This window comes from Trichogramma pretiosum, unplaced genomic scaffold (assembly GCF_000599845.2).
Source record: "Trichogramma pretiosum strain Unisexual culture from Peru unplaced genomic scaffold, Tpre_2.0 scaffold49, whole genome shotgun sequence".
In the NCBI taxonomy this organism is placed as follows: domain Eukaryota; kingdom Metazoa; phylum Arthropoda; class Insecta; order Hymenoptera; family Trichogrammatidae; genus Trichogramma; species Trichogramma pretiosum.
In genome coordinates, this window is record NW_019640811.1 from 580,039 (window position 1) to 593,448 (window position 13,410).

General features: G+C 41.4%; 1 protein-coding gene across 5 annotated transcripts in view; it reads right to left on the reverse strand.

Moving 5' to 3' along the window:
• Positions 1-468: 468 nt before the first annotated feature.
• LOC106655837 (putative uncharacterized protein DDB_G0277255) overlaps positions 469-13,410 on the reverse strand; it is a 152,642-nt gene continuing 139,700 nt past the window's right edge. For all 5 annotated transcript variants that reach the window (XM_014376411.2, XM_014376410.2, XM_014376412.2 and 2 more), the window contains exons 4-5: positions 6,516-6,622; positions 469-6,205 (exon numbers count right to left, since the gene is read on the reverse strand). In XM_014376411.2, coding sequence (XP_014231897.1) covers positions 5,330-6,205; positions 6,516-6,622 — 983 coding nt within the window. In that variant the 3' untranslated portion in view covers positions 469-5,329. The remainder of the gene's footprint in view (positions 6,206-6,515; positions 6,623-13,410) is intronic.

Consider the following 13,410-nt stretch of genomic DNA (forward strand, 5'->3'; position numbering starts at 1 on the left):
ATCACGAGAATGTAGGGAACGAGAAAAATTGGAATATCGAGTATATATATTTGCTTTTTGGATTTTTTCCTTGAACGCGCGTGCGTTGCGCTGCTGCAGATGATGTGAAAATTTTCTTGCTCGTCTTTTTTCGCCATTAACAGAAGCTCGAGAAGTCGTATCTTCAGATAAAGCTAAATAATAATAATAAACGTAGTAGAGTCGGGACAATTTCATTTGAATGGAAAAAGTATTAAAATGAATAATAATAAAAATTCGAATGATAAAAATTCTTCGGAAATCAGTGGAACCAATTACGAATGATAAATGTCTCGAAATTTGCAGTTTTAGAAAATAAATTCATGCAAAATGTCTCAACGGATCGCAGGTGTCAAATTAACGTGAACTCTGAGTCTCTGTTTTTTTTTTATTTGTAATTTTATTAAAATTTATTTCATTGATTCTATTATAGAGATTTTGAATTTTTCGTGTCAATTTTAAAAACTAAAGTAAAACACGTGTTGAAAAAAAGAACATTGATTACCATGATTATAAACCATCTTCCCTCTTCTCCTTCTTCTTCTTCATCATCTTTCTGCGCGACAAATACTATTTTCTCGTGAAAAAAAGATAGATTTCGAGAAGACAAAAAAAAATTGTACATAAACAAGAAAGAGAGAGATGCAGTTTCAACCGGGAATACAATTTTGAATTCGCAAGTCAAGAGCACACATATAAGACGCTTATAATGAAGACGCACATCATACATTATTTGCATTAATACACACTTAATAATACACATTTAAAAGACATACGCACACACACTTATTTAGTTTCTTTTTTTATTTCGCATATATGCATGGAGACTTTTATTATAATAACATTCGTCAAATGAAACTAACGTCGTCGTCGTCGTCGCATGGTTATCTCTTTCGTCGATCGTCGCTCAATAATACGACTCTCGTGTCGTGTAACATACACACACAAACATTTTTATATAAATTACCTTCCTCGGATAATCGCGCGCGTTTGTTTGAACGAAAAAACAAAACGAAAAACATAAGCTGCACATTACGCAGGCACTGCATATGCTCTCGGGCGAATTTTTCGATTAGGCGGCGTTTAGCGGCGTGTCTGTGTGAGCGAGTGAGTGTGTGCGGGTGTGTGAGCTTTTTCTCGTGATTGAAAATTTATCAATGCAGTTTAACAATCCACGAGCTGAGACATAATTCATGTCAATTCTTCTAATCACAAGCAGAAATTTCAGGATAATTAAATTTTTGTAAAACAAAAAAATCATCTACATTTATTGAGTTGTTGTATATGCGTATGTGACTTCTGTGTGTGTATGTGTGTACACGTGTGTGCATGTCCGCGCGTAATCCTAAATGCGTTCCTTCGCTGACATGTTTTTTTTTTAATAATACTATTATACCATAAAATAATCGTACTCGAGTCGACTTGTTGTTGGTGTTGCATTATTATTTTTTTCACTAGGTTTTTTATTTATTATTTTTCATTTCTTTTTTCATCTACATTACACGTTCGTTCTCGCAATCAACGCGTAGATTTTTCGGAGAAGAACGAGACAGAGACAGAGAGAATGACGAGTACACACACACATGCGCATTGCAATATAATAATATATTACGGTAGATTATTTTTGCTCTCATTTGTTTTTTTTTAAATATATATGCCACGACGTGTATACGATGAAGTCTTTTTTTATTACTTTATATAATTAGTCTTTCTACTGCATATGGTAATAGTCGCTTTATATTTACAATACTTAAATAATTCATTTGTTTACATGTAATAATAATCGTGAGAAGGGGGGGGGGGGTGATTACAATGTAAGGCTCTCTTCTTATTATCATCTCGTATTTACAATCATAGAATATTATAAACAGAATATTTTTTATATAATGGTTCGTCTACATGCCTAATAATATATAATGTTAGAGTATTTTTAAGATACATTTAAATACATTTTGCATATTTATGTTTAATGACGACTTTCATGGCTGTCACTCAATCATATGTACTCGTGTAATGTATTACGTGTGTAATGTGTATTATGCGTATCTGTGTGCATATACATTTGTTTATGCGCGCTTGTAATCGTGTAAGTGTGTCTGTTATCGATTTTTTTTTCTTTATTTTTTATTCTAAGCGAATGAATCTTCCAATTTTTGCGCTCTAGACTGACCGGGATCGAGAGCGGTCGAAGTACAATAATAGTTACATGCACTTGTGATTACATAATTTTCATTTTTCTTTATTCATCCCCTTCTCTGTTGTGTGTGTATGTATGTGTTTTCATCAATGCGATGTTCTATCGTTCCAAACGTCACTGAGACACTAAATGCGGTCGTTTGTTACAGTTTGCTTCACTTTCTTATTATTTTTTTTCCGATTATAATATACATTAATATAGTCAATACAGCATTTTTTTGTGTTTAATTATGTCACTTAGTCCCGTTTCTGCAACAATCAACGGTGCGTTTTTTTTAAAGTTATTATTCTTTTATACTGTTTATATGGCGCTCGCGCACACAATGATGTGGACACACCGAGAGACACATCGTAAATATATAATATAATATATATTTATAAATGTATATAATTATATAATATATTCGGAGGCCAATTTGCGAATTATACATAGAGTAACAATAAATATAAATATGGTATTATTAGTGCGCGCGCGTTTGGAACTTAAAAATGTATCTACTTTATATGTTAATAACTGTTTAAAAAATGCACAACAGAACAAGTCCATGGGTGAGAGATTTGTGTGTACATGTGTGTAATACAATTGCATTTCGCTCGGGCGTGTACGTGTAATTGTGTGTTTATAAAATGTCATTTTTTTTTTCTCCAACAAAAACGAAAAAAAAAGTAGTAATGGAATGACGTCATGGAAGTGCGCGCGGATCTGCGAGTATCAGCTAAGAATTCCAAGATAACGGGGCACGATAGTACGCGTCCGTTCATCCAATTTTTTTTTCATACATATTTATTTATTATATATACTGGCCCTTTGTTTCATAATTTTTTTTATTTAAATTTTCTTGCTTCTAATGCGTAATAACTTTTACTTTTAGTCTTTGAAAAGTCAACGCTGCGATACAATCGATGCACGAGTCGTGATCTCCTCGCGTCAGAGATAAAAATTATGTGATTGAATTAATTTTTATGGGTGTGTCTACAATTTTAATATTAAATTCAAATTTTCATCGCGAAAAAATCACTGGCCGACGACCGCCATCGTTGTTCACCGCAGCGATGCTTTTTTATATTTATTTTGTATTCTTTTAACGTCAACTTTGTGTTTGCAATGATTATTCGTTTACATGTATTTTTTTGTTTTGCTTCAGTTAATCGTATCAAGAGGTTCCATTTTGGGAATATAAAATTTGAATCGTATACATAATTGTGGTGCAAAGTCTCGTTAACACAGAACCTTAATTGTATCGCTATAAACCGACGCGTTCTAAAAATGTTTTTCATTTAAAAGTCAGAAATCGTTGCTAAAATTGATTTGCTCTCCATCGTGGGAATGATTATTAACACTTGAATTCAAATACAAGCAAGAAAAATCGGGCGTAATAACATTGCGTATGGGAGGGTATCTATTGTTTTGTATGTGTGATTCATTCGTTGTTCCAAAGTATTCCATTCGCCAAATATATTTTATTGCAATAATTCCTGAGAACATTTAATACTTGTAAAAAATGATATTAATGAAAAGAGACTAGATCTCGTCGTTTTTTTAATAGTAAATAGAAGCATGGAATTATATTCATTATACATTTTTTACAAAAAATTATCGCTCAAATACTTTTGCTCGATATATAGTCATTACGATCTGCTCTTAGATTTATATATATAATATTTATATGTATATCATATAAATATATTTATATATGTATAATAGTTTGAATAGAAGAAACAAAAACTGAAGGTGCACACGCAGCGGGGATTTGAACGTAATATTTTCCTCTTTATATTGTAACAAAAATAAACAAAATTAATGATTCTGCAATTGGATTCTTTTGTATAAATACAAGTTAATTTCTTTTATATATCTTACAATTATCTAACGAGGCCGAGTATGAGACCGGATCAGCTCGAATTGGCCCTTCAGCTTTAGGAATTTCATTTTCCTTTTTTGCTTCTTGTTCTTTTTTATTTTATTTTTTGCTTCATTTAAGTAATGAGACTTTGTGACCCTCTCTCAATATGAATCAGCAGAAGGTACATAGGAGGTTCACACGTGTAAAGGGGCGATTATGCGCCATTGTACACGGGCGCGTGACCTCGTACGTGTCACCGCAGTGACATCGTTTCTTTTTGCCGGTGGTGCATTGTACAAAAAAAAAAACGAAAAAAAGTCACCTTCGTCTGATATTACTCCAGTGTTCGAGACGAGCGTCGAATTAATTTTTCTCTCGGGCGTGAATTATCAAGGCCCCGAAAAGATTCGAATCGTCCGCCGACCCCCTAAACTGCACGATGAAATATCAGCGAGGAAATTTTTCGTTTTTTTCTTTCTTTTAATCGAACCCATCAGATCGAATGGTCGAGCACGTTTTTAATTAATAAAAACTGCACACACTGTCCGTCAATTGTCAATAATATAATAATTTGTCATTATATCAAAACCGTTAAATTCATCGGCACGCTATCGTCGTGTATGAAGGTTTTTTTCACTCTTGCGGGGAGGAGAAAAATGTTCACATCTAAAATCTTTGCCCGCTTTCGTCAAAGGTCGATCATGAGTTATGTCAATTATAATAAAAAGAATTTATAAAAATTACAATTATAATATGTTTTTTATTATTTACATTAAGTTTTGTGTGTGTGTTTTTTTCTTATCTGTGTGTATTTACAATTGCTTAATTAATTTCATGAGAGATGCTGCTTCGGCTTTGTTTGTCTCATTCTTTTTTATTTATTTTTATTCATTTATTATTATTTCTGCCTTGTTGCGTCCACAGCAAGTACAACAACGAACGATCAGCGCTTCGTTTTCATTTATTCATTCATTTATTTAATTTTTTTTTATTCAAGATGCGATTCATAATGAGAGGGGCGTCGATGAGAGAGTAAGTGAGATTGAGAGGGCGAGAGAGAGGAGAACAACGACAACAGCAGCTGGTGATGCGTGGCGCAGCCGATGACGCTGATGCTGACCAGGACGACGCAGCCGACCACTACTACTACTGCCGCTGCTGCTGCTGCTGCTACTTTGTCTCCGCTCGAGGCAGTCTTGACTCAGCCGCCTGGGCCACTGCCGCCATCCAAGCAGCAGCTCGGCGGCCTCGGCCGCGTATCAACACGTACTTCAGTGCGTCGACGACGATGGCTGTTGTTGCTGCTGCTGCTGCTGCTGCTGCTGCTGATGGAGTCGGCCGTGATGCCGCCTCCTCGACGTGCCCGCCTGATCCCAGCTCTTGCCGTGTCGATGGCGATGAGGTCGACGCTGCTGCTGCTGACCACCGAGCGACGTCGTCAGCTGCTTCTGTTGCTGGCGTAGCTTACGATTATTATTATTATTACGATTAACGTTAATGTTGCCGGTGCTCCCACTCCCGCTCGACGACGCTGAGGAGGAGGAGGAGATCATCAAGGACGTCGACGACTGTTGCGACGGCGGCGACGACGACGAGGACGAGAACGACGACGATAGCGACGATAACGTCAAGGACTTTGAACCGAGGCTGCTGCTGCTTCCACTGCCGACGAGGGCGTTTTTACTGCTGCCACCAGCGCCACCGCCTCCGCCGTCGCCGCTGGGGCCTGTGTTGACGAGATTCAAGTTGATCTTGCCGAGGGCGTTGGACATGGTGCGCAGCGCGTTGCCCCGTGGCGGCGCACCCAGCAATGCCCCGCCGAACGGCCCGAGCTTCTCTGCCGCCCCTCTGTCTCTGCTGCTGTTGTCTCTGTCACTGGCGCTGGCGGGCCGCTGCGGCGGCTGGGGCGGATGCTTGAGGCCGCCGCCCTTGGCCGAGGTGATGAGGCTGTTGTGTCGCTCGACCCCGGCGTTGGGATTGAGCTTGAGGAAGTTGTAGCAGTCGGGCCGGCCGCGGGGCCAGGCGATCGCTCGCCCGGCGCGACTGAAGCCGATGTAGCGCGTGGGATCGACGACCGAGTGGTACCTCAGGTAGCGGCCGTTGTACGTCTCGTTGAACTGGCAATACTCGTTCCGCCGCTTCTCCGGCTAAAGACAAACGAAACAACGACGAGAAAAAGGGTTAGAGTCGATCGAACATGCTTGAATTTTTTCATACAATATAAATAAATTCGTGAAATTTTTGTCATACCCGAGAGCTCGATGTATTATACGAAGAAATGTTTTTTTTTTTTTTATTTTTAATATCTGCGCGCGGTTTATCGGCGATAGCGCGCAAACCTGTTCGCGCGCAGGCGTTTACATTTTATAATATATCCGCGGGAGCTCATTTATATGCTAATTATTTGATAATTAAGTCACCTAGAACGATAATGATAATGATGTGATATATACTCACCAAGGTTATTATTTTCCATCGCTTGTTGAAGCAAATGTACCGTTTGCTCTTCTCCGCGAAGATGTACAGCTTCCTACTAAAGTCCGTCGACTGCGTTGTCAATTTTTCTGCAAAAAAAACGAAGCAAAAGAAAACAAAATTAAGAAAATGAGAAACCATGTAATGAGGGTTCGATATATAGGACTGTCATTAAAAAGTATTGGCCTATGTATAGAGCAAATTATTATGTCGGCGCGAGTGCACACGAGCTCGCCGCGACAATGTTAAAATATCCACTTCCGTCGAAGCCTGTATATAAACACGCGGCAGGTTCTCGAGTTCTAATTGCAAAATCTTACACGTATTAAGACACCTCGGCTGGCTGCACAAACACGTCGTCGTCGTCGTCGTGCCTCTCAGATCAAAGTGAACGTCGAGGTAAAAAAAAAAAAAAAGAGAGAAACAAAAAATAAGCCGAAAACTACCACAATGGCGCCAAAAAAACGTATCTCTCTTTCTCTCTCTCTCGGTACATCATCATCAGCAGCAGCAACGGCAACAGCAGAAGCAGCAACAGCAGCAGCGCATCGGAGCATAGCCGCTAGAGCTGCGCTGCGAGGATTCGGGGAAACGAGCTTATAGCTAAAGGAATTAGGTGTATCTCTCTATTTTTTCTTCCTAGAATGGAGAATTCCCCCTACTCTACTGTTTTCTATGCCGGTGCTAATGAAGGGGACAAGCTGGTGTGTTCGGTGCTGGGCGCAGCGGCGCATCTTGGCCGCGCTGCTGCGACTTCCAAATAGTGTGTGGGTTATGTATTAGCGCGAGCGAGACTTTGCATGTATGTAAGTATGCATTGCGAAATATGATGTGTATATTACATTCGGTTTTTTCCGTAAACATATATTTCAACGTGCGGGTCTCTCGCGATTGCGCTATAACCCGCTGACTTTGATTCTCTCCGGAGAGACAAGTCTTTTAATGTGATCTTTCGATATCGTTGAGATTTAGCATAAGCGAACATAATTCAGCCATATACCCAATCGGACATTGGTCCGCGTAAATATATTTTTTTAATACATAATGATCGAGCTTTAAGAAAGTTTAACCCGTATATATCGAGACTGGGCCGCGACGGCGCTTGCAGCAACAACGTCGATGACGAGGAGGCGCGACATCGACGCAACGGCAACGACGACTCGTGTGAAAAAAAAAGAAGAAGAAGAAGAATATTTGAACAAGCTCGCGTCCGGGGCCTCATTAATCAACCAAGATTAGAAAGTATATTATAAAAAATAATTGAGTAAACGTATGTAAAGATAATTGCCACTTCAAACGTGTATACCGTTGCTCGCGCGGGACCTCGGCAAATTAGACCAGCGATTATCATTATGTACGATTTTGATTTTAATGTGGCTCGTCTTACACGATGTTAGATGTACTACACTGCTCTTGTTGGTACAATTTTCTAACGACATTATATTGTAGCCACTTGTACGCGGGGATCGAGAGGGGAGAGGCCTGATGTGTTCCCAAATTATGCCCGGATTGACGCCTTTGAGGCGTACAGGCTCGCGCGACTATACTACGACTTTATACGCAAGACGACGAGAAAAAGGGAATCGATTTATCATGCTCGTACGATTCACGAGCTAGATCGGGACGCGATACAGGGAATGTGCAGCCCAAAGATAATAAAGTCCGCATTTCTTTCTTTCCTTCTCTCGCTCTCGTTGTTTCTCTCTTTCTCTGTTCTGTTTCCTTCCCATCAAATTTAAGTGGCTCCCTACCTATAATACGCACACACACACACACAGACTTGCAAAAATCTTGAATACGTGCGAAAGAGTGAGGGAGCTCCGAAAGTGGCACACGCGCGCAGCTCGAGAGCGCGGAGACATCTAAGCGTTCGCGAAAAATAAACATTGCCGACGACGACGACGACCAAGACTAAGACACGACGACTACGATGCAAGACGACGACGACGACTACGACGTAGATGAGAGCAGAGAACTTAATTTCGTTTATATTAATACAGACGTTAGCGATGATTTATGGTAAAAGATGAAAAAACGGACCCGTGTAGAGTCCTCCCAAGCTTGTATAGCTCTTTCCTCTCACTCCTTCTCTTTCTCTCTCTCTCTCTCTTTTAAATAGTGTCCGTGTGTGAGAAATTCCTATACCACGCGGATCGCCTAATTTGCCATGTTGAGATTCTTTCATAAATATGGAAACGAGCGACGAAGAAGAAGATTCGTCCTCCCGTGGACTGCGCGACGAGCGCGACTTTTTATGCAAATATGTTTGATTTTCGGCTCGCATCTTGTTTATTTTTTTGCTGTTATTTTTTTGGGGGGCTTTTGCTTTACTCAACAACTCGGGACGCGATTAATCAGACGACGATACTTTCGATCTATCTCTCCCGTGCGTGCGCACTCGAAAGCGCAAATTATTGTTTTATTTATATATCATTGAACGAGGAATGTTGTAAAAATATTTTCGAAAGTAAAGGTTTTTTTCGTGAACTTTCTTTTTTTTTGCGTCGTTTGCGTGATTTCGCGCAGAGACAGAGAGAGAGAGAGATAAACCGATATTGCAATCGCTTGCACGAGAGGGATATCTTCCGAAAAATTAATTCGAGATTATTATGACGCGCGCAGCAAGAAATCGATAATTAAACAAATTACGAGGTGGATATGGACAGAACAAAAACTTGGATAATAAATTGAGAAACAAGTGCAGAAGAGTCGCTATATATACACGCGCTTATACTATATATATACGCAACTTTAAAGGATCTCTTTTGAGCGCGCGAGCGAGAGAGTTTCAGGCTTAATGGCGCGCGAGCCAGCCGAGAGAGAGAGAGAGAGAGAGAGCCTCTCTACCCCATCAATAACTAATTGAATTTATCGCGCTCTCGAGAGCTCGCGGTATATGCACTACTATCTGCTGCACTATATACGCGTGTGCAGGGCAAAAAGCGCTCAGAGGACGAGGAGGAGGAGGGAAAATTAATCGATTGACTCTCCGTGGCTTTTATCGGATGAGATCTGCTCTCTCTCTCGCAGAGAATATTTTCGGGACGCGGTAGTATGCGCATGCCTCGCGCGCGATCGGCACGAGATTGACATGGAAAAATTGAAATTTATTATAAACATGTCTAATACCGCGTGGCATGCTGCTGCTGCTGCTGCACGATCGTGGTAATGAGATGCTGCGCGCGCGCACGAGCCACGAGATTTTTTTCAAATATTTTTCCCTCGTCTATAAATTTATAATTAGAGATTCCTATGCGATTACGATGATTACAAACTCGAGATTTTTACCCGTGCGTAGCGTAGCAAATATTTTGTACGCGTGATCCATGCGTCCTCGTATATGATATGCGTCAAAACACATATCCTATCCCGTACGGAAAAATAATAAAAAAGTAAGAGATCGAGGAAGGCGAAAGGAAGAGAAAGAGAGAGAGAGAAAAAAATATTCACTCAAATCGTCACACGGATCGCGCGTCCGCGTGCATAGCTAAAAAGCGCAGCTCAGCTCAGCTAGCTCAGTGGTATAAGTACGTCTATGTGCGCGGAGCTCTCTCTCGGTACTGCGCAAGTTATTACCTCGCAAAAGGCGCACGCGAGTAGAAGAAGAAGAAGAAGAAGGCGGAAAGTCGTAAGATTCAGGACTGGCGAAAACACGTTTATATAACAAACAGCAGAATCGCAGCGTATAAGGAAGCTGCTGATGCTCGTGTGTGCATGTATATGAAAAAGGGTATAAGTTGCCGTGCGCGCGCGCGAAAACGGCCCTTGCGCGTACTGTACGTATAGTACATAAAGTTGCTTCTCTCTCGCGTGGCGCAGCAGCAGCTCTCGTGTCACGACGCGTCTAGAAAAGCTCTAAAACATCCCTCCCTCTCTGCGCGAGTGCACTCGTGAAAATCCTCCTCCTCCACCTCCTCCTCGTCCCTTCTATCCTCCCTCCACGCTCTTATACTCCTTGAAAAAGGGCCGGACGCGCTGCGCTCGCTCGCTCGCATTAAAGTAGTAGCTATCCGCGTCAGGCGCCAGAAAAGTCTTTCGCTCGACTCTCTCTCTCTTTCTCTCCCGAAAGAGAGTGAAAGAGAGAGAGAGAAAACTCAGTAAAATTTATCTCGTGCATTTTTACCCTAGCTCGCGCATTTTATCAATTTATTTTGCCGCGTTTTATCGGTTCGGGATGTTTCCCTTTTCTTTTTTCTTTTTTTTTTTACCCTGTGTACGCGGCGCACACGAGTTTTTCGCCGTAACGTTTCCGTATATATATACCATCACTGCTGCTGCTCGGGACTCACAAGTCAATGGACCCTCGTGATCACGCACCATTGCAAAACGAATGTAATCTCGGTCTATGCTTGCAGGTGACTATAGCTTACGCAGCCATGTAATACAATATATCGACGCTGCTTACGAAAACGAACACGTTTTAATCGTCTTTTAACAAGTTGCACATTTTGACAACTGATAATTTTGGTTGAAATTTAGCACTTTTTAAAATGAGCTTTGTTGTAATTTTTTGTAGTTACTGAGTTGCATTTAGTTTTAGTCAATAGAGATGGAATCACTTAATAATAAATATAATACGATGAAATTTTTCAACATTAATAATCGTGATCAGTTCTCAATCAGTTTAATTACGATAATACGATTTAAGCATCCACCGCTAGATGGCGAGGGTCTTTATCCGTGAATCTGCAAGTGGCAAAGTCAAAATAATTGTATAAAAGTCAAATTACGAATGAATTTAATTACTGCGGTATTGAACATGGTAAAACTTTTTGTTAGAGAACTAAAACGTGCTGATATTCGTAAATCGATACATAACATGTAAAAGGACAAGCCGAAACCGATTCAGCTGGTGTAAGCAATCGGTCGAAGAAAAAGGAGTCGACTTCTTAACCTCTGCCAGCCGTATCCTGCCATCGAGTGGAAAAAAGAGAGAGAGACAGAGAGGAAGAGAAACAGAGAGAGACAGCGCGAATATCCATCGTCAGCAACGCACAGCGGCGCCTTGGCGCAAGATTAGAGGCTGCCAAATGAATTAAAAGGGCAATTTTAATCAAAAGAAGCGCGCGCGCTCACGCATACTCGCACGTATATAATGCACACACGCTTGCACTCACTCACACACACACGCATACGCGAGCTTGGACTCGTTGCTTCCTTTTATTTTTTTTTATTCTTTTTGAAAAGCTTTTAGGCGCTATTATACTGGTATAATGATGCCACTCCTCTCCTGCACGCGCTCGCTCGCTCTCTCAAAGGAGCAGCCAGAGCCACATGCATGCATGGCTTCGCGCGCGACTCGTATATTACCCGACGTCGATTTTTGCGCTAATCGAATATTCCCTTGGCTGTCCGGCTGATCACGTATAAACGTGTGTCGGTGTGCGTATATAAGTATCAGTGTACACCGGCACACGCATACGGTCACGTATTTATATATATATCGACGAAGGTCTTGCGCCGCGCGAGCGTTAAAGGAATTTCGTTATGGTACGTCCGAGCCGATACACATGTGTGTGTGTGTGTGTGTGCAGTGGCTGACGCAGAGATCGTTAATACACAGGCGCGAGCGAGCGAACGCGTGCTGCAGCCGCCGCCGGTGAGAAAAAGTAATGATGCGCCGCGCGCGGGCCTCAGAAGCGACGTTCGTAGAAGAGAATGAGCGAGAGAAAAGAAAAGAGAGAATACAACGCATGGATGCAGAGAGAGAGAAGGAAGAAGAATAATATCGTTTAGTGCGGCAGCGTTGGATTATAAGTGGCCAATTTGGGGCCCGCTCCGAAAAGACGTCGTGTCCGTGCGTGGATCCATGCGCTCTCTCGCTCAGCTGATACACATACAGCGAGAAGCGCGTGTATACGCATATATATATTTCGACGCTGTATAGGCGATCGGATCACGTATATAATAGATATACAGGCCAGTCCAGTCAGTCAAAGGGTGACAAAATACCTGCGACTATTCGGCGCGATCAAAAAAAAAGAAAAAAAATATCCATCAACTTTTGTACATTATAACTCGTGCGTGATGAATGGATCTGTATTATATATTATATTATATGCGCGCGAACGAGTTATATGTGCATTTATATATATATATATATACGTGTATCGTGTGGCGCAGTTTAACGGTAACGCGTTTATAAAAGGCCGGGACTGCTGCTGCAGCATTACAACGACGTTAACGAGACTCGGGCTCTCGGACTCGAAGCGAGAAAAGATCACCGCGTGTGCGTGCGTGTCTACATATATATATATATAAATGTATTATAACGAAACATAATACCTCGCGCGTTCGAGCGAATCAAGCTTTGGCTTATATGAGAAGAACGAAAAAAAAAAAAAAAAAGGAGGCTGATCTCGTTAATGCGGCTGCACATATGTATACGGCCGCGCGCGCGTATAATATGTGTAACGCAATGCGCCCGACCGACCGAGTGAGAGTGACCCTATCATTAGCACCTATACACATTTATATGTGTGTGCCTGTATGTATGTGTGTGTGTGTGAATGTGTATTATACGCTCATTTCAGCTCAAGCGATCTCCGACTTGGATGGCTGCACCGCGCGCCGCGGTTTCGTTTGTAGGTATAAATAATACGACTCGTTTCTTTTCTCTATCTCTCTCTCGTGGCAATCAGAGCCCTACCCCGGTGTAAAATCTCTCGAGCGGCTGCCGCGCTCTTCGATCGTTGTATATAGACTCTTTTTCCCGTTTTCATCGTTTGCCAGCATTAATTGTAAAAAAAATCGTTGCACTCCAGTTTTTTATTTTGTACTCGACGAGAGGAAATCACGAGCGCAAAGTGACGCGCGGGCCTGCAATCAGTCCGAAAGGGTGTTAAAACGCGAGCGCAGCGCTCAACGTTCGCGGAGC